The following is a 22,330-nucleotide window of genomic DNA, read 5'->3' as shown; positions in this document are numbered from 1 at the left end:
CATCTCCTCCAAGAGGCCTTCCTAGATTAAGCCCTCTTTTCCTGGGTCTGCTTCCATTCATTCATTCATTCATTCCGTCGTATTTATTGACCGCCCACTCCCTTCTGCGTCATCTATGCACTTCAATCTGTGACCTTTGGACAGTTGATATTCGCTCAGGCTCGGTGGAAAAGAGCACGGGCTTTGGAGTCAAAGGTCAGGAGTTCAAATCCCGGCTCCGCCACTTGTCAGCTGTGTGACTCTGGGCAAGTCACTTAATTTCTCTGGGCCTCAGTTACCTCATCTGTAAAATGGGGATCAAGACTGTGAACCCCCCATGATCACCTTGTAACATCCCCAGCACTTAGAACAGTGCTTTGCACATAGTAAGCCCTTAATAAATGCCATCATCATCATCATCTCCACCCCTAACCCTACAGCACTTATGTACATATCTTTGTTATATAGTATATATTACTTATTTATTCATATTAATGTCTGTCTTCCCCTCTAGACAATAAGCTCACTATGGGCAGAGGATGTGTCTGCTAATTAATAATAATAATTATGGTGTTTGTTAAGGGCTTACTATGTGCCAAGCACTGTTCTAAGCACTGGGATAAATGCAAGATAATCAGGTTGTCCCATGGGGGGGCTCACAGTCTTAATCCCCATTTTACAGATGAGGGAACTGAGGCACAGAGAAGTTAAATGGCTTGCCCAAGGTCACACAGCAGATGAGTGGCAGAGCCGGGATTAGAACCCACAGTCCTCTGACTCCCAAGCCCGGGCTCTTTCCACTAAGCCATGCTGCTTCTCTAATTCTGTTGTATTGGACTTTCCCAAGCGCTTAGTCCAGTGTTCTGCACATAGTAAGTGCTCAATAAATACCATTGATTGGTTGATTTATTGACTCATTCATTCATTCATTCAATCATATTTATTGAGCACTTAGTGTGTGCAGAGCACTGTACTAAGCGCTTGGAAAGTACAAGTTGGCAACTCGACCATGGTCACAGAGTAGACAAGTGGCAGAGCCAGGTTTAGAACCCAAGTCTTCTGACTGCCAGGAGGTTTTTCACTAGGCCACGCTACAGTTCATTCATTCATTCAATCGTATTTATTGAGCGCTTACTGTGTGCAGAGCACTGTACTAAGCGCTTGGGAAGTACAAGTTGGCAACATATAGAGACGGTACGTAACAATAATAATAATAATAATGACGGCATTTGTTAAGCGCTTACTATGTGCAAAGCGCTGTTCTAAGCGCTGGGGGGGGATACAATGTGATCAAGTTGTCCCACGGTGGGCTCACAGTCTTAATCCCCATTTTTAGAGATGAGGGAGCTGAGGCTCGGAGAAGTGAAGTGACTGGCCCAAGGTCACACAGCGGACTTGTGGCGGAGTCGGGATTCGAACCCACGACCTCTGACTCCAAAACCCGGGCTCACTGTAAGCACTTGATCAATGCTACTGCTGCTACTACTACTACAATTTCTCCCCCTTCCCCTCCACTGGTGTGGGTCTTCTCCACTGCCGTGCACCTTGACAGTTTCTCTAGTTGTGTGGGGGGCAGCCCCTCAGAGAGCCTCCAGTCCATCTGAGCAACAGGAACCAATCGTCTGGAAGCCCTGTAGAAAATGGAATCACCATCATCATCATCATCATCATCAGTGGGACTGGAATTATGGAGAAGCAGTATGGCTTAGTGACAACAGTACGGGCTTGGGAGTCCAAGGACGTGGTTCTAATCCCTGCTCCGCCACTGCTCTGCTGTGTGATCTTGGGCAAGCCGCTTCATTCCTCTGTGCCTCAGTTCCCTCATCTGTAAAATGGGGATTAAGACTGTTAGCCCTACGTGGGCTAACAGGCTTCCCAGACTGAGCCCCTTCCTTCCTCTCCTCCTCGTCCCCCTCTCCATCCCCCATCTTACCTCCTTCCCTTCCCCACAGCACCTGTATATATGTATATATGGTTGTACATATTTATTACTCTATTTATTTATTTATTTATTTTGCTTGTACATTTCTATCCTATTTATTTTATTTTGTTGGTATGTTTGGTTTTGTTCTCTGTCTCCCCCTTTTAGACTGTGAGCCCACTGTTGGGTAGGGACTGTCTCTATGTATTGCCAATTTGTACTTCCCAAGCGCTTAGTACAGTGCTCTGCACATAGTAAGCGCTCAATAAATACGATTGATTGATTGATTGATTGACAACCTGATTACCTTGTATTTACCCCAGCCTTCAAAGCCCTACTGAGAGCTCACCTCCTCCAGGAGGCCTTCCCAGACTGAGATTCCCTCCCCATCCCCCCCGCCTACCTCCTTCCCCTCCCCACGGCACCTGTATAGATGTTTGTACAGATTTATTACTCTATTTATTTTACTTGTACATATTTACTATTCTATTATTTTGTTAATGATGTGCATCTAGCTTTATTTCTGTTTATTCTGATGACTTGACACCTGTCCACTTGTTTGGTCTCCCCTTTCTAGACTGTGAGCCCGGTGTTGGGTGGGGACCGATACGTTGCCTCAAGTTTATCCTTTCCTGCCTTAACTCAGCCCTCTCTTCTGCCAGACAAAACTATTTCTCCTCCCTTATTGACACCCATGCCCATCACCCCCGCCAGCTCTTCCGTACATTCAACTCCCTTCTCAGGCCCCCGGTTCCTCCCCCTCCTCCTTCCCTCACCCCCAACGATCTGGCCTCCTACTTCATTAACAAAATTAAATCCATCAGGTCCGACCTCCCCAAAGTCTCTTCCCCCCTTTCTCCAACCCCCCGGCTCTCAACATTCTCTGCTACTCTCCCATCCTTCCCAGTGGTATCCTCAGAGGAACTCTCCTCCCTCCTCTCAAGTGCTACTCCGGCCACCTGTGCTTCTGACCCCATTCCCTCTCATCTTATGAAATCTCTCGCTCCATCCCTTCTCCCCTCCTTAACTTCCATCTTCAACCGCTCACTCTCCACTGGTTCCTTCCCCTCTGCCTTCAAACATGCCCATGTCTCTCCCATCCTAAAAAAACCCTCTCTTGACCCCACCTCACCTTCTAGTTATCGTCCCATATCCCTCCTACCATTCCTTTCCAAACTCCTTGAACGAGTTGTCTACACGCGCTGCCTAGAATTCCTCAACAACAACTCTCTCCTCGACCCCCTCCAGTCTGGCTTCCGTCCCCTTCATTCCACGGAAACTGCGCTCTCAAAGGTCACCAATGACCTCCTGCTTGCCAAATCCAACGGCTCATACTCTGTCCTAATCCTCCTCGACCTCTCAGCTGCCTTTGACACTGTGGACCACCCCCTTCTCCTCAACACGTTATCTGACCTTGGCTTCACAGACTCCGTCCTCTCCTGGTTCTCCTCTTATCTCTCCGGTCGTTCTTTCTCAGTCTCTTTTGCAGGCTCCTCCTCCCCCTCCCATCCTCTTACTGTGGGAGTTCCCCGAGGTTCAGTGCTTGGTCCCCTTCTGTTCTCAATCTACACTCACTCCCTTGGTGACCTCATTCGCTCCCACGGCTTCAACTATCACCTCTACGCTGATGACACCCAGATCTACATCTCTGCCCCTGCTCTCTCCCCCTCCCTCCAGGCTCGCATCTCCTCCTGCCTTCAGGACATCTCCATCTGGATGTCCGCCCGCCACCTAAAGCTCAACATGTCGAAGACTGAGCTCCTTGTCTTCCCTCCCAAACCTTGTCCTCTCCCTGACTTTCCCATCTCTGTTGACGGCACTACCATCCTTCCCGTCTCACAAGCCCGCAACCTTGGTGTCATCCTCGACTCCGCTCTCTCATTCACCCCTCACATCCAAGCCGTCACCAAAACCTGCCGGTCTCAGCTCCGCAACATTGCCAAGATCCGCTCTTTCCTCTCCATCCAAACCGCTACCCTGCTAATTCAAGCTCTCATCCTATCCCGTCTGGACTACTGCACTAGCCTTCTCTCTGATCTCCCATCCTCGTGTCTCTCTCCACTTCAATCCATACTTCATGCTGCTGCCCGGATTATCTTTGTCCAGAAACGCTCTGGACATATCACTCCCCTCCTCAAAAACCTCCAATGGCTACCGATCAATCTGCGCATCAGGCAGAAACTCCTCACCCTGGGCTTCAAGGCTGTCCATCACCTCGCCCCCCTCCTACCTCACCTCCCTTCTCTCCTTCTACTGCCCAGCCCGCACCCTCCGCTCCTCCACCACTAATCTCCTCACTGTACCTCGCTCTCGCCTGTCCCGCCATCGACCCCCGGCCCACGTCATCCCCCGGGCCTGGAATGCCCTCCCTCTGCCCATCCGCCAAGCTAGCTCTCTTCCTCCCTTCAAGGCCCTGCTGAGAGCTCACCTCCTCCAGGAGGCCTTCCCAGATTGAGCCCCTTCTTTCCTCTCCCCCTCGTCCCCCTCTCCATCCCCCCGCCTTACCGCCTTCCCCTCCCCACAGCACCTGTATATATGTATATATGGTTGTACATATTTATTACTCTGTTTATTTATTTATTTATTTATTTATTTTACTTGTACATTTCTATCCTACTTATTTTATTTTGTTGGTATGTTTGGTTCTGTTCTCTGTCTCCCCCTTTTGGACTGTGAGCCCACTATCGGGTAGGGACTGTCTCTATGTGATGCCAATTTGTACTTCCCAAGCGCTTAGTACAGTGCTCTGCACATAGTAAGCGCTCAATAAATACGATTGATTGATTGATTGTACTTCCCAAGCATTCATTCATTCATTCATTCACTCAATCGTATTTATTGAGCGCTTACTGTGTGCAGAGCACTGGACTAAGCGCTTGGGAAGTACAAGTTGGCAACATGTAGAGACGGTCCCTACCCAACAATGGGCTCACAGTCTAGGGGAAGCAGCATGGCTCACTGGAATGTAGCACAGTGCTCTGCAAACAGTAAGCGCTCAAGAAATACAATTGAATGAATGAATGAATGAATGAATGAACAGTGCTTGGCACTTAGTAAGCGCTTAACAAGCACCGTAATTATTATTACCATACAGCCATAGAGACAATCTCCACCTTATTGTCTATGGTCATATTGTACTTTCCCAAGTGCTTAGTACAGTGCTCTGCGCACAGTAACCGGGCTGACAGTCAGTGGTTATAATGGACTCTCCCAAGCACTTAGTACAGTGCTCTGCGCACGGTAACCGGGCTGACAGTCTATTGCTATAATGGACTCTCCCAAGCGCTTAGTACAGTGCTCTGCACACGGTAACTGGGGTGACAGTCTACTATTCTAATGGACTCTCCCAAGCGCTTAGTACAGTGCTCTGCACACAGTAACCAGGCTGACAGTCTATTATTCTAATGGACTCTCCCAAGCGCTTAATACAGTGTTCTGCGCACGGTAACCGGGCTGACAGTCTATTATTCTAATGGACTCTCCCAAGCGCTTAATACAGTGTCCTGCACACAGTAACCGGGCTGACAGTCTATGGTTATAATGGACTCTCCCAAGTGCTTTGTACAGTGCTCTGCGCACAGTAACCAGGCTGACAGTCTATTGCTATAATGGACTCTCCCAAGTGCTTAGTACAGTGCTCTGCGCACAGTAACCGGGCTGACAGTCAGTGGTTATAATAGACTCTCCCAAGAGCTTAGTACAGTGCTCTGCACACTGTAACCGGGCTGACAGTCTATTATTCTAATGGACTCTCCCAAGCGCTTAGTACAGTGTTCTGCGCACAGTAACCGGGCTGACAGTCTGTTGCTATAATGGACTCTCCCAAGTGCTTTGTACAGTGCTCTGCGCACAGTAACTGGGCTGACAGTCTATTGCTATAATGGACTCTCCCAAGCGCTTTGTACAGTGTTCTGCGCACAGTAACCGGGCTGACAGTCTGTTGCTATAATGGACTCTCCCAAGCACTTTGTACAGTGCTTTGCGCACACTAACCAGGCTGACAGTCAGTGGTTATAATGGACTCTCCCAAGCGCTTAGTACAGTGCTCTGCACACTGTAACCGGGCTGACAGCCTATTATTCTAATGGACTCTCCCAAGCGCTTAGTACAGTGCTCTGTGCACAGTAACCGGGCTGACAGCCTATTATTATAATGCACTCTCCCAACCGCTTAGTACAGTGCTCTGTGCACAGTAACCAGGCTGACAGCCTATTATTATAATGGACTCTCCCAAGCGCTTAGTACAGTGCTCTGCACACAGTAACCAGGTTGACAGTCAGTGGTTATAATGGACTCTCCCAAGCGCTTAGTACAGTGCTCTGCGCACAGTAACCGGGCTGACAGTCCGTAGTTATAATGGACTCTCCCAAGCGTTTCGTACAGTGCTCTGCACACAAGCATTTATTACTCTATTTATTCTACTTGTACATGTCTACTATTCTATTTATTTTATTTTGTTAATATTGTTTGTTTTGTTGTGTGTCTCCCCCTTCTAGACTGTGAGCCCCCTGTTGGGTAGGGACCGTGTCTAGATGTTGCCAACTTGTACTTCCCAAGCGCTTAGCACAGTGCTCTGCACACAGTAAGCGCTCAATAAATACGATTGAATGAATGAAGTAAGCGTTCAAAAATACGATTTACTAAACGAGAGCCTGAATGTCCTTCTAGACTGTGAGCCCACTGTTGGGTAGGGGCCGTCTCTGTATGTTGCCAACTTGTACTTCCCAAGCGCTTAGTACCGTGCTCTGCACACAGTAAGTGCTCAATAAATACGATTGATTGATTGATTGATTGAGGCAGGAGAAAAGGGAGCATAATTAAGAGAAGCAGCGTGGCTCAGTGGAAAGAGCCTGGGCTTTGGGGTCAGAGGTCATGGGTTCAAATCCCCACTCCCTCTCCCGAATCCCACCCCTTCCTTCCTCTCCCCCTCATCCCCCTCTCCATCCCCCCATCTTACCTCCTTCCCTTCCCCACAGCACCTGTATATATGTATAGATGTTTGTACATATTTATTACTCTATTTATTTATTTATTTTACTTGTACATACCTATTCTATTTATTTTATTTTGTTGGTATGTTTGGTTTTGTTCTCTGTCTCCCGCTTCTAGACTGTGAGCCCACTGTTGGGTAGGGACTGTCTCTATATGTTGCCAACTTGGACTTCCCAAGCGCTTAGTACAGTGCTCTGCACAAAGTAAGCGCTCAATAAATACGATTGATTGATTGACTCCGCCAATCGTCAGCTGTGTGACTTTGGGCAAGTCACTTAACTTCTCTGTGCCCCAGTTACCTCATCTGTAAAATGGGGATTAAGACTGTGAGCCCCCGGTGGGGCAACCTGATTACCTTGTTACCTCCCCAGCGCTTAGAACAGTGCTTTGCACACAGTAAGCGCTTAATAAATGCCATCATCATTAATATAAATGAGGCCGGGCTCCCGCGCATGCGCAGTGGCGGCGGGGCCTCAGTAGAAAAGAGCGCTTAGCCGAGGCCCGGCTCCGGCGCATGCGCAGTGGCGGCGGGGCCTCAGGAGAGAAGAGCGCTTAGCCGAGGCCCGGCTCCGGCGCATGCGCAGTGGTGCCGGGGGCTCGTTAGGAGAAAAAAGAGCGCTTAGCCGAGGCCCTGCTCCGGCGCATGCGCAGTGGCGGCAGGGCCTCGTTAGGAGAGAAGAGCGCTTAGCCGAGGCCCTGCTCCGGCGCACGCGCAGTGGCGGCGGGGCCTCAGGAGAGAAGAGCGCTTAGCCGAGGCCCCGCTCCGGCGCATGCGCAGTGGCGGAGGGGCCTCAGGAGAGAAGAGCGCTTAGCCGAGGCCCCGCTCCGGCGCATGCGCAGTGGCGGCGGGGCCTCGTTAGGAGAGAGGAGCGCGAAGCTGAAGCCCCGCTCCGGCGCATGCGCAGTGGCGGAGGGGCCTCCGGTGAAATGAGCGCTTAGCCGAGGCCCAGCTCCGGCGCATGCGCAGTGGCGGCGGGGCCTCGTTGGGAGAAAAGAGCGCTTAGCTGAGGCCCGGCTTCCGCGCATGCGCAGTGTCGGCGAGGCCCCGAGCTGCCGCCCGCTCCTCCCGTGCGTGACGACGCGATGACGTAGGCGGGGTTTGCGGACGTGGCGGCGGCGTTGGGAGCGGCAGGGCGAGAGCGGGCCTGAGGCGGATCATTGGGCCATGAGAGGGCCCGGGCCGTGGCCGGGCGGGCCGAGCCTCCGCACCCCGCCGGCGCCGCCGCCGCCGCCACACGGCAGGTAAGGTGGAGACGAGGGACGACCCGCCCCTGGCCTAAGACGCCTCGGTCCGTCGTTCGTTCGTTCGTTCGGCCGGCTCTGGCTTCGTGCGTTCGTTCGTTCGTTCGTTCGGGCCTGGCTTCGTTCGTTCGGGCCTGGCTTCGACGCTTCGTTCGTTCGTTCGTTCGTTCATTCATTCATTCATTCATTCGTTCGTTCATTCATTCAGTCATCATCAATCGTACTTATTGAGCGCTTACTATGTGCAGAGCACTGGACTGAGCGCTTAGGAAGTACAAATTGGCAACATCTAGAGACAGTCCCTACCCAACAGTGGGCTCACAGGCTAAAAGGGGGAGACAGAGAACAACACCAAACGTACTAACAAAATAAAATAAACAGGATAGATATGGACAAGTAAAATAAATAAGTAGAGTAATTAATATGTACAAACATATATCATCATCATCAATCGTATTTATTGAACACTTACTGTGTGCAGAGCACTGTACTGAGCGCTTGGGAAGTACAAACTGGCAGCATCTAGAGACAGTCCCTACCCAACAGTGGGCTCACAGTCTAAAAGGGGGAGACAGAGAACAAAACCAAACATACTGACAAAATAAAATAAATAGGATAGATAGGTACAAGTAAAATAAATAAATAGAGTAGTTAATATGTACAAACATATATCATCATCGTCATCAATCGTATTTATTGAGCGCTTACTATGTGCAGAGCACTGTACTAAGCGCTTGGGAAGTACAAACTGGCAACATCTAGAGACGGTCCCTACCCAACAGTGGCCTCACAGTCTAAAAGGGGGAGACAGAGAACAAAACCAAACATACTGACAAAATAAAATAAATAGGATAGATAGGTACAAGTAAAATAAATAAATAGAGTAATTAATATGTACAAACATATATCATCATCGTCATCAATCGTATTTATTGAGCACTTACTATGTGCAGAGCACTGTACTAACCGCTTGGGAAGTACAAACTGGCAACATCTAGAGACGGTCCCTACCCAACAGTGGCCTCACAGTCTAAAAGGGGGAGACAGAGAACAAAACCAAACATACTAACAAAATAAAATAAATAGAACAGATTTGTACAAGTAAAATAAATAAATAAATAGAGTAATTAATATGTACAAACATATATCATCATCATCAATCGTATTTGTTGAGCGCTTACTGTGTGCAGAGCACTGGACTAAGCGCTTGGGAAGTGCAAACTGGCAACATATAGAGACGGTCCCTACCCAACAGCGGGCTCACAGTCCAAAAGGGGGAAACAGAGAACAAAACCAAACATACTAACAAAATAAATTGGATAGATATGTACAAGTTAAATAAATAAATAGAGTAATAGATATGTACAACCATATATGCATATATACAGGTGCTGTGGGGAAGGGAAGGAGGTAACATGGGGGGGATGGAGAGGGGGACGAGGGGGAGAGGAAGGAAGGGGCTTGGGAAGCTTCCCAAGCGCTTAGTCCAGTGCTCTGCACACAGTAAGCGCTCCATAAATTCGATTGATTGATTGGGAAGTCCAAGTTGGCAACATCTAGAGACGGTCCCTACCCAACGGCGGGCTCACAGTCTAGAAGTTAGGACCGAATGAATGGTCCCCCCCTCGTCCCCCTCTCCGTCCCCCCCCCCCCCCCGCCTTACCTCCTTCCCTTCCCCACAGCACCTGTATATATATGTTTGTACATAGTTACTGCTCTATTTATTTATTTATTTATTTTGCTTGTGCATATCTATTCTACATATTTATTACTCTATTTTACGTGTACATATCTATTCTACATATTTATTACTCTATCTTGTACATATCTATTCTACATATTTATTACTCTTTATTTATTTTACTTGTACATATCTATTCTACATATTTATTACTCTTTATTTTACGTGTACATATCTATTCTACATATTTATTACTCTATTTTTATTTTACGTGTACATATCTATTCTACATATTTATTACTCTATTTATTTGTTTATTTTACTTGTACATATCTATTCTATTTATTTTGTTAGTATGTTTGGTTTTGTTCTCCATCTCCCCCTTTTAGACTGTGAGCCCGCTGTTGGGTAGGGACCGTCTCTAGACGTTGCCAACTTGGACTTCCCAAGCGCTTAGTACAGCGCTCTGCATACAGTAAGCACTCAATAAAAGCGATTGATTGATTGATTGATTTTATTTTGTTAGTATGTTTGGTTTTGTTGTCCGTCTCCCCCTTTTAGACTGTGAGCCCACTGTTGGGTAGGGACCGTCTCTAGATGTTGCCAACTTGGACTTCCCAAGCGCTTAGTCCAGTGCTCTGCACACAGTAAGCGCTCAATAAATGCGATTGATTGATTGATAATGACGTGTTTACTGTGTGCCGAACTCTGTACTAAGCGCTGGGGTACAGACCAGATAGATCAGGTCAGACAGTCCCTGTCGATCCACATGGGGCCCGCGTTCGAAGTAAAAGGGGGGGGGGGAAATGGGTATCATCCCCATTTTACAGATGAGGAAACTGAGGGCTGGAAAAGTCAAGTGCCTCACCTGGCAGGCAAGTGGCAGAGCTGGGATAATAATAATGATGATGGCATTTATTAAGCGCTTACTATGTTCAAATCACTGTTCTAAGCGCTGGGGAGGTTAGGTTCATTCGTTCGGGCCTGGCTTTGACGCTTCGTTCGTTCTTTCCTTCAATCATTCATCCCTTCAATCCTTCATTCCTTCATTCAATCAATTAATAATAATCCTAATGATGGGGTTTGTTAAGCGCCTACGATGTGCAAAGCACTGTTCTAAGCGCTGGGGAGGTTACAAGGTGATCAGGTTGTTAAGCGCTTAGTACAGTGCTCTGCATACAGTAAGCGCTCAATAAATACGATCGATTGATTCGTTCTTTCGTCGTTCGTACGCTTCGTTCGTTTTTTGTTCTTTGTTCATTCATTCATTCCTTCAATCAGTCGTTCCTTCATCATCATCAATCGTATTTATTGAGCGCTTACTATGTGCAGAGCACTGTACTCATTCAATCAATTAATAATAATCCTAATGACGGGATTTGTTAAGCGCTTACAGTGTGCAAAGCACTGTTCTAAGCGCTGGGGAGGTTACAAGGTGATCAGGTTGTCAAGCGCTTAGTACAGTGCCCTGCGCACAGTAAGCGCTCAATAAATACAATTGATTCATTCATTCATTCAGTCGTATTTATTGAGCGCTTCCTGTGTGCAGAGCACTGTATTAAGCGCTTGGGAAGTCCAAGTCGGCAACATCTAGAGACGGTCCTCCCTAACAGCGGGCTCATCATCATCATCATCATCAATCGTATTTATTGAGCGCTTACTATGTGCAGAGCACTGTACTAAGCGCTTGGGAAGTACAAATTGGCAATATATAGAGACAGTCCCTACCCAACAGTGGGCTCACAGTCTAAAAGGGGGAGACACACAACAAAACGTCGACAGGTGTCATCAGAATAAATAGAAATAAAGCTAGATACACATCATTAAGAAAATTAATAAAATAGTAAATATGTACAATTCATTCAGTCGTATTTATTGAGCGCTTACTGTGTGCAGAGCACTGTAATAAGCGCTTGGGAAGTACAAGTTGGCAACAGATAGAGACGGTCCCTACTCAGCAACGGGCTTACGGTCTAGAAGGGGGAAGACAGACAACAAAACATGTGGACAGGTGTCAAGTCGTCAGAATAAATAGAAATAAAGCTAGATACACATCATTAACTAAATAAATAAAATAGTAAATGTGTACAATTCATTCATTCAATCGTACTGAGCGCTTGCTGTGTGCAGAGTACTGTACTAAGCGCTTGGGAAGTCCAAGTTGGCAGCATCTAGAGACGGTCCCTACCCAACAGCGCAGTATCGTCGCCCAGTGGATAGAGCACGGGCCTGGGCGTCAGAAGGAACCGAGTTCTAATCCCGAATCCACCACCTGTCTGCTGTGTGACCTTGGGCGAGTCACTTAATTGATCTGTGTCTCATCTGTAAAATGGGGACTATTAGATTGTGAGCCCCTCATGGGGCATAGGCTACGTCTAGCCGTATTAGCGTTTATCTACCCCAGCTAGTAGCACGGTGCCGGGCACAGAGTAAGCGTTCAAAAAATACCATAAAAACAAAACATAAAGTAGACAGACACGGTCCCTGCCCATGATGACTTTACAGTCTGGTCTAGACTGTGAGTGCGTTGTGGGCAGGAATGTCTCTGTTGTTATATAATAATAATAATAATAATGGCATTTATTACGTCTAACCGTATTAGCGTTTATCTACCCCAGCTAGTAGCACAGTGCCGGGCACAGAGTAAGCGTTCAAAAAATACCATAAAAACAAAACATAAATTAGACAGACACAGTCCCTGCCCATGACGACTTTACAGTCTGGTCTAGACTGTGAGTGCGTTGTGGGCGGGAATGTCTCTGTTGTTATATAATAATAATAATAATAATGGCATTTATTAAGCGCTTACTATGTGCAAAGCACTGTTCTAAGTGCTGGGGAGGTTACAAGGTGATCAGGTTGTCCCACGTGGGGCTCACAGTCTTAATCCCCATTATACAGGTGAGGTAACTGAAGCTCAGAGAAGTTAAGTGACTTGCCCAAAGTCACACAGCCGACAAGTGGCAGAGCCGGGATTTGAACCCATGTCCTCTGACTCCAAAGCCCATGCTCTTTCCACTGAGCCACGCTGCTTCTCTATATAGTTCTCTCCCAAGCGCTTAGTTCATTGTGATTGAATGAATGAAGGAATGGTTTCCTTCCCCCTTAACCTGTGAGCCCCGTGTGGGACTGAGATTGTGTCTAATTGTGCCAGTCCCCAGCGTTTAGTACTGTGCTTACCGTCTAGTAACGTTGTTATCATCAGTGCATCAGTGGTGTTTATCGGGAGCTTACTATGTGCAGAGCATTCATTCATTTAATCTGTTTATTGGGCACTTACCGTGTGCAGAGCACTGTACGAAGCGCTTGGGAAAGTACAGTACAGCAATAGAGATAATTCCTGCCCTCAATGAGCTCACGAGCGCTTGGGAGAGGACAAGGCAGCAGAGAAGCAGCGTGGCTCAGTGGAAATCAGTCAATCAATCAATCGTATTTATTGAGCGCTTACTGTGTGCAGAGCACTGTACTAAGCGCTTGGGAAGTACAAGTTGGCCACATATAGAGACAGTCCCTACCCAACAGCGGGCTCACAGTCTAAAAGGGGGAGACAGAGAACAAAACCAAACATACTAACAAAATAAAATAAATAGAATAGATATGTACAAGTAAAATAAATAAATAAATAGAGTAATAAATATGTACAAACATATATACATATATACAGGTGCTGTGGGGAGGGGAAGGAGGTAAGATGGGGGGGATGGAGAGGGGGACGAGGGGGAGACACATAGTAAGCGCTTAACAAATGCTATCATCATTATTATTATTAAATGAGAGAGACCGAGAGAAAAGAGCACGGGCTTTGGAGTCCGAGGTCATGGGTTCGAATCCCGGCTCCGCCACATGTCTGCCGTGTGACCTTGGGCAAGTCACTTAACTTCTCTGAGCCTCAGTTCCCTCATCTGTAAAATGGGGATTAAGACTGTGAGCCCCACGTGGGACAACCTGATGGCTCTGTATCCCCCCAAGCACTTAGAACAGCGCTTAATAAATGCCAACATTATTATTATTATTCCCTGCCCATAAGGAGTTAACCGTGTGTTGTTCCCATCGGGTAGGTGGCCTTGCCCCAAGAGTCACTGAGCAGGAGCGTTAATCATCGAGGCAGGGAATTCCCAAGGCCGGGCTCCAACATTGTCAACCAGCCCCAGGTGATCTCATCCAAGCATATTATCCCTCTGGTGAGTTACTCGGGCCCTGGAGTCTCCCTCCTGTTGCCTCCTCCTCCCACCCCAGACCAGTAATTTGGGGGCTTCTCTGCCAGAGGGTGAGAAAGACAGGGGAGAGGTGAACTCCAGACCCCGCAGTGTCCCTCTTGGTCGTAGCTGGATCCGTATCTGGCGGAAAAGGAAGTTTGTAGTAGCGTGGGTGACTGTCGATCTCCCCTGGTATTCCCGTCCTTCCTTAACATTGCGGAGCATCCGTGTACCTACTTGTAGAAGACATTGTGACATTCAGGGGCTGCCCGGTAAACATAGCTGGTTTGGTTTTGTCATTGCTGACTAATTCACCCCAGTTTAGAGGGACGTAATTACCCAATGGAACACGGTGGAACAGACATAATTGAGACTGGAACACTACGTCTGAGCTGTTTAAACCATGAGACTAAAATACAATGCGTAAACTTTCTATAATGGCATTTATTAAGCGCTTACTACGTGCAATGCACTGTTCTAAGCGCTGGGGAGGTTACAAGGTGATCAGGTTGTCCCACGGGGGGCTCACAGTCTTCATCCCCATTTTCCAGATGAGGGAACTGAGGCCCAGAGAAGTTAAGCGGCTTGCCCAAAGTCACACAGCTGACAGTTGGCGGAGCCGGGATTTGAACCCACGACCTCTGACTCCAAAGCCCGGGCTCTTTCCACTGAGCCACGCTGCTTTTCTAAAGACCTGAATTCTTGTTATGGAGACAAGAATCCTGGAAGGTGGTGTTGGAAACATTTTTTTTTGTTGTTTTTTAGTCACATCCTTCTTTCCAGCTAGGTTTCCTGTCTGTCTCCTTTAGATAATAATGTCCAAAAATGCAGATTGTCAGCCCTTTACCTCTTGCACTCTCTCACGTGCTTGATACAGCATTCTGCACAGTAAGCACTCCATAAATGATGATTACAGCAAGGAGGGAATGAATCCCCCAGGTCCTCGAGGCTCCAGGCGGAGCCACCGTTGGTCCAAACTGTCATGCCCAGCTCTATACTTTGAATGTTGCTAAGTTGTGCCTCTTTCTGCCTGATCTGCCCCAGCAACCTGGCGGGCAGGCGTCTAATCACTGCCTTTGAACCACTTTTTGGAAGACTAAATGACTCTAGAAAACTAAAAAGAGCATAGAGGTATGTTCTCCACGCTCTTCTGATTTTTGTTATTTGTTACTTTCGGCTTTCTAGATACTGACCTACATTTCATTTAGTTCCTTGTTTTGAGGTGAGGCTATTATGAGTTGTTACACAAAACTGTGAAAAGGACCCTGCAAAGAAGTCCCATATTTTCAAGCCTCGATATTTAGTGAAACTGTATTAGAATTATTATTAGAATTTCATCTTGGGAGAATTAAGCATTCTGTAGATACCATCGAGTACGAGTTTACCGTTAAGAGAACGGTGATCCTCGGATAGGTCCATCACTGGTATTTGTTGAGCGCTGACTTTGTGCAGGCTGTAAGCTCCTTGTGGGCAGGGAACGTGTCTACCAAGCTCTTTTGTAGCTTAGAAGAAAGCTACGTACAGTACAGTTTAGAGGGGGAGGCAGACATTAAAGTAAATCGCAGGTGGGGGGAAAATGCAAACAGTTGATACAGAACTTAAGTTGTTTCAATCTGGAAGGGTCTACCATTATGAAGTTGGTTCTGCATCAAATTTCAAGATGTCTTAATCATTTCAAGTAGCCTAGTGGAACAGAAAAGAAGACTGAGTTGGATTCTAGACCCTAATCTGCCACTGGCCTGCTGTGCAATAGGCATATCACTTGACCTCTCTGGGCCTGTTTCCTCATCTGTAAAATAGATATTTGATCTGCCAACCTCTTCGGTTGTAAACCCCTTTCGAGAGAGATACACTGTCCGATCTGATTATCTTATCTATCCCAATAGTTAACAGAATGCTTGGCACATGCATGATTAATAAATACCATATTATTACGTTGGTATCCCTATACCTTGGATTGATTTTAAGAATTGAAATAAGGACTTGAATATACCTTGAAGAAGATGATCCCTTCCTGGTTTTTTCCCTAACCGTATTGCGCTCTTTTACTCATTTAGGGAGCGTCACTGGGACCCTTCCTCCCTCCCGCCCCCACAGACACTTTAGCTACAGCATCGTGCTGGAACTCAAGCAAGGGGATCCAGGGGTCTTCCTCTAAGGAAATTGTGTTTTCTGTCTTCAGCTCTGCTACCACCCTTACCGTCTTATTCTGTAGTCGAGCCAAGCATCTTCCCCAGTTAACCTGTGGAAGCAGCCGGGGAGCCCTCGCTGGACAATGGGGCCCTGGGGTCCAAGCCAGTAGAATGGGATGGAAACCCATCCTCCATTTGGCTCAACATTCACGCCTTCAAGGTCCTGCTCACCAGATGAGTTGTGTACGTGTTGTGTTGGACCGTCAGAGCTTACCTACACCCCTGTGACTTAGCTGCTGGAGAGCTGACAGTGTGAGTCGGGATGGCGCATGCTCCCAGAGCCAGTTTGGAACTAGAACTGGGAGCTGGAAGCCAGTTTGAGAGATGAAGGTTGGGGGGTTCGTATGGACCCACCATTTGTCGTCTGAGGGCTCGTGTTCTGCCCCGTAGTCGGTGCTCAATAAATACCATTGATTGATGGACTTTGAACCGTACTGCACCGAGGAAACCGGGGTTAGCTCTGCATGCCCGTCACCTCCCGTCTTCCCCTCCCCGGCCAGTGCCAAATCAGTCGTGCAGTCCTAATGGTATTTTGAGATATTTATTTTATTTTGTTAGTATGTTTGGTTTTGTTCTCTGTCTCCCCCTTTTAGACTGTGAGCCCACTGTTGGGTAGGGACTGTCTCTAGATGTTGCCAATTTGTACTTCCCAAGCGCTTAGTACGGTGCTCTGCACATAGTAAGCGCTCAATAAATACGATTGATGATGATGATATGCGAGGGAACTATTTTTGTGTGAAACGAATGCCCAGGAGAACTAGTTTTGTATTCTTATAATGTTCTCACGGGTTACTGTTCAGAGGAACTAGTTTTGTGGAGAACTGATGTGGGCTACCAAGAGGTGGGCTATTTTAGAGAAGCAGCATGGCCCATTGGAAAGAGGAAAAAACTAGGAGTTTGAGGACCCGAGTTCTAATTCCAGCTCTGCCACCTGTCTGCTGGGTGATCTTGGGTAAGTCACCTGACTTCTCTGTGCTTCAGTTTCCTCACCCGTAAACACAGGGATAAGGTGTCATTTTTCCCTCCGTCCTTAGACAGTGAGCCCCATGTGGGACAGGGACTGTGTCCAGTTGACTCTACCAGAGTACTCAGCACATAGTAAACACATCACAAATACCATTATTTAAGTGCAGAAAAATGAAGCTTATTGATATGTCTGGGAGGAGAGTAAACCCATTAGTTTGTGGTGTAAAACACTATGTCAAGAAAACTCGTACTTTTTTTCCTCCCTAAACACACTATGGTGGGGGAATCATTTTGTTGCCAACTTGATTATCAGAATATTGGCAGACGGTCTTCACTTCACCAAACGTGAGTACGGATGAAAGCAGTTAATGATTGTTCTTTAAAGTGGTTACAAGTTAGGCCAAACCACAGCTTTTAAGTTGTGACTTTTGTGAACGTGTCAGACCCCACTTTTCTGCCTTTTGTAGAGTTTAAGATGATGGCTGGGAGGAGTCAGAGCCGGAGTTTTCATGGCGCGGCAGTCCAGCCTGTGGGGAACAGCCACATGTATCCGTTCGGGAATAACGCGGACCCGGATATCTCAGAAGAAGATGGCGAGGTGTATGAGCTGCGACCGAGGGGAAGAGAGAAAAACCGGAGGAGTTCATCAAGGGATAGATGCGATGATATCGTATTATTAACAAAGGATATTCAGGAGGGAGACACTCTAATTGCAATAGCCCTTCAGTATTGCTGCTCAGTAAGTTTGCTTTTTATTTTCTCTCTAGCTAATGCATTATAAAAAATATCCGGATTTCACCACGCTCCCTTAATCTCAGTCTCTTAAATTGTAAATGATTTATGTGCAGCATTGACACTTGCCAAATTATGCTTGCAATCCAGGTTAGTGTGTCCATTGTAAATCCATAGGAGCAGGAAATTCAACTCTGAACTCCTGTATCCTTTCCTAAGAGTTAGTACTCAATTTTAAAAGTTTACTTATTAATGATGCTGAAGTAGTTTTTCTTGTGCCCAGGAGATACATACTGGCCCTCCTCAGAGCACAAACAATTTTGGGGATACAGTAAGGACTCCACTCAAATATGGAATTTAAGCCCAAAGTTTTTACTAGAAAATCCCAATAAATTCCACTATTTAGTTTTCTACAGTTCGATGCCTAGACTGAGGAGGAAAATGTCCTTTTTTGCTTACTCTGAAGCAGTGGAAACAGAACAGTATTAAGGGGGAAATTGTTCCAAGATAAGGGGTACATTTCTTTTTCAACTTTTCAGAAAGATCGCTTTAGAGTACTTTTGTGAAGTGTCGTGTCGTGTGTTTCTGTAGATCTGGCCTGTAGTTGGTCCCGTCACTGAAGTTTATTGTTTTTCAGGTAGCAGATATCAAAAGGGTGAACAATCTTATCAGCGATCAGGACTTTTTCGCTCTGCGGTCCGTCAAGATTCCGGTGAAGAAGTTCAGCGTGTTGACTGAAACGCACTACTCTCCCAAAGGACGGCCGCCTTTACACCCTGCAGCTGCCCCCGGGCCGCAGGACGCCGCGCCAGCGTCCGACCCTCCCTCTCCTAATGAGACTGCCGGCGGCTTTCTCCAAGAAGTCGACCGGGACATCGAACAGATAGTCCGGTGCACGGACACCAAGAAGGAGAACCTCAACGAAGTGGTGTCCGCCTTGGCCACCCAACAGGTGTGTTTCGAACCTGAAGGCAAAAGCGTCCGGCGGAAAGACCCCTATTACGGCGCAGACTGGGGGATAGGCTGGTGGACGGCGGTGGTGATAATGTTGATAGTGGGCATCGTCACGCCGGTTTTCTACCTGCTCTACTATGAGGTCTTGGTGAAAGTGGACGTTAGCCACCATTCAACAGTTGAATCTTCGCCGTCGCATTCGGGAGTCACCCCGCCATCGCCACAGAGAGAAGCGGGAAATGGACCCGCAGTGACCCGAGGGTCGCACGCTGGCCGGCCGGACCCTAAGCCCCCGGCTCGAAATGCCCAAGCCCCTGCTGCAAGCCAGCATGTAACGTAGCATTTGGTTGCGTGCATCTGGAGTGCAGCAAATTGGCCTGACACGTGCAACCGTTTTGTCACTCTAAGGACAGTATTTCTGTTTGTTAAGGATGCAGACGTTAATTTTTAGTCTCTTTGTTTGTTTGAGCCATTTACCCGTGGATCATATGTGAGGCTGGCTAGGTTTTCTGTTAATTGTAGTCCGTGGACAGATCGCCTAGCCGGCGTTTTGGCTAACAGTACTGTTTTGCCCCCCAAAAGGATTTAAATAGACATAGAAAGTTCTCAATTTGCACCCTTTTTCTTATTTAATGATAGCTGGCTTCTGTGAATCTTTATTTTCCTAAGTAGTTTTTTTTTTTAATTTAAGGCATTGACGTTCAGGTTATTAAATGGTAGTATTCGATGTACGCACCGAGAACAGCTCACTGATTACCGTGGAGAGCACTGAAATTCATTATCCTGGAATCTATTCTTTGTGATGGTTGGTTGATTTAAAAAAATGAACGTAGTTCTAGTCTAGAAGCGTTTGGTGATATTGCACTCTGATTAGGATCTGAAAATATCTAATTTTTTGAAATCACAATTGACATGTGTAACCTAATAGATTGGGGGAGAAAACTGAAATGTTTGCTAAGTCGCCCGTGAACGTCATATTTCGTGACAGAGGAGTTCTTTTACTAAAAGAAGTTGCTGTGGTGTAGAGGTTAGAGCCCTGGGTTGAGTTGGGAGGTGTGAAATCTTTGCAGCCCAGACAAGGTCGCAACTTTTATGCTTCAGTGTCTCCGACTGTAAAGCGATTCTTCTCGCTTCGGATCTGTAAGCGCTTCGAGGTTTTGAGCAGACAGGTGCTTCATCTATATAAGGTGCTATTGCACGGGAAATATTTTGCAACAGACCATGATAAATCGTCGTTGCACCACATGTGGTAACAAGCCTTAATGAAATGTGATGCCTCAATTAAATATTACTCAGTAGTGACGTGTTGATTTTATTTTTATTTTTTGAATCAGAAATATCCCTTTAGAGGGTCTTAGGTTTCCCAAGCGTTAAAAACTGACCCCTCCCCACCCCCCACCAGATTTCAGCCAGTGTTGGTTTTATTGTGTAGTATCGTGTGTTGCCCAAGATTGTTGACTAAGCGGAATCAGGTTAAACAGGGTGATTTGTGCTTGTATCAGCAGGCCGAATAGAGATCCAGAGGGTGGGGATCTCATTGGTCTTTATTGATTTTTTTTTTTTAAACCAAGGGACTCTCACACCCTTGGGTGAGTAAGCTTGAGGAGTGAGTAGTTGTAGAGAGTAGTCTGTTAGAGTAGTAGCGTGTCCTGGGAGTTGGTGAGCAGAGAGCTGTGCAAGACCTGCTTGGGTTGATGCTTCCTGTGATCAGGTCTGAGGAGCTTGCTTGCCTTTAAATGTTCCTAGACCAGCTGCAATCTGCCTCTGGGTTGCAGGCGGATGAAACGAAACGCCTTGATCTCTCCTTTTTGTGAGGAAACCGAAACAGAAGGGGTGCTGCAATAGGAGGTAGCTGTTGTGGAGTTTGGGGTTTGCTTTTTTAACGTGTCATTACGGTTGGTGTGTTTTAACGCAAGGTGTAAATCATCGACTCAGTCTGCACGTTATTTCCCACACGGTGGTAAAGCTTGGGGTTTGCTTTTTTAACGTGTCATTACGGTTGGTGTGTTTTAACGCGAGGTGTAAATCATCGACTCAGTCTGCACGTTATTTCCCACACGGTGGTAAAGCGAGTGGAGGATTTCAGCTCCACTCCGTCTGTAATGTGACAGGTGAGTAAACTTGCCCAGCAGAGATTAGATGATGTATTTTTAGGAACAAAACCAGCCCTTTCGTAAATGGAAGGGAGGGGAGGAAACTCCTATCCCTTGATGATCTTTGACAGGTTACCAGAAAGTGTTAATAGTTAATGTTTTGACTGATAAAAATCAGAGAAATGAGCAACTGTCCATTTAGTCTAGCTGAATGCCTGTGTAATTATAAATGGCACTTTCTAGTTTCTGAATCCTGACTGATGTTTGTGCTAAGGAGAGCTTGAAGAGAAGGCAATCTATTATTGAGCCTACTTCTAATGCCTAGATTTCCTTTTTAGCTCTGCTTTGTAGATCTGTACGGTATCTTTGGCAGAAACACTAAGGCGGCTGTCGAACGCATTGCTGCTGCAAACGCCCCAGGCAGAGTCTGAAAGACTTCAGTCCCCAGCTGGCCTCCCGGGCAGATCCCAGGTAGCAATTTTAGGCACTGGGAGAATCGAGCACAGTATTAAACTAGTCCTAAATTATGGAGTATTGACCTGCTGCAGAAGTTAGAGTTGTAAACTAGGAGGGGGAAATCATTTGATGAAGAAGGCTTGAGTCAGGCTCATCCTTAATTTGGTAGTTGGGCGGGGGGGGGTGGCAGTCATGTGAAGAAGTGGCTCTGCCGAAACATTTGTGAGATTCTAGAAGAAGCGATCATTGCTTTTTGCCAGTGGGAAGTGGTACCAGGAAATTAGAATCTGCGCAATCTCTGATAGGAAAGCTTTTCGACGTCCTCTTCATTTGGCCGTTTGAAACATACTTGAAAGGAAGGACAGTTTAGCCCTTTTTTGCAGAACTTGTTAGTTTCTGAGGAAGGTAAATTGAGCACAAATTTGAAGTGCTAGACATTTTTCATGTATGCCTTATATATCATCATCATCATCAATCGTATTTATTGAGCGCTTACTATGTGCAGAGCACTGTACTAAGCGCTTGGGAAGTACAAATTGGCAACATATAGAGACAGTCCCTACCCAACAGTGGGCTCACAGTCTAAAAGAGGGACCAAGCATTCTAATCTGGAAATGGAGCTTCCTTAACATAATTGTTTAAAGCACTGATAAAATGATAGTTAATAGTGGGTCCAAAATACTAAGAGAATTGGCGGTGATGAGGGGGCTTTTTTTTTTATCATTCTAATATACGCATACAGCCTAAACATTTTAGGTTGGACGGATTCTGGTTTGGAGACTTTGTTTTCTTAGATCAATTGTAAATTTAACACAGCAATGATAATATTTTTGGTGAAGAGCAAAGGAAAGAAAATGTATTTTTTTATGGTAAGATTATTTTCATTGAATTTTAGTCAGTGACCTCAAAGGTGATATGTGTGTGTG

General features: G+C 46.6%; 1 protein-coding gene across 1 annotated transcript; it reads left to right on the top strand.

The window, feature by feature from the left end:
- The first annotated feature begins 8,087 nt into the window (after positions 1-8,087).
- On the top strand, positions 8,088-21,928 carry LYSMD3 (LysM domain containing 3). The gene is made up of 3 exons (XM_038765717.1): positions 8,088-8,134; positions 17,637-17,908; positions 18,539-21,928. Exons 2-3 carry the CDS (start codon positions 17,645-17,647, stop codon positions 19,193-19,195), a joined length of 921 nt encoding a protein of 306 aa, XP_038621645.1. The 5' UTR covers positions 8,088-8,134; positions 17,637-17,644; the 3' UTR covers positions 19,196-21,928.
- The last annotated feature ends 402 nt before the right edge of the window (positions 21,929-22,330 follow it).

The sequence above is a fragment of the Tachyglossus aculeatus genome, chromosome 23, assembly GCF_015852505.1.
Source record: "Tachyglossus aculeatus isolate mTacAcu1 chromosome 23, mTacAcu1.pri, whole genome shotgun sequence".
Taxonomy (NCBI): domain Eukaryota; kingdom Metazoa; phylum Chordata; class Mammalia; order Monotremata; family Tachyglossidae; genus Tachyglossus; species Tachyglossus aculeatus.
This window is presented reverse-complemented; position numbering and strand designations above follow the sequence as displayed.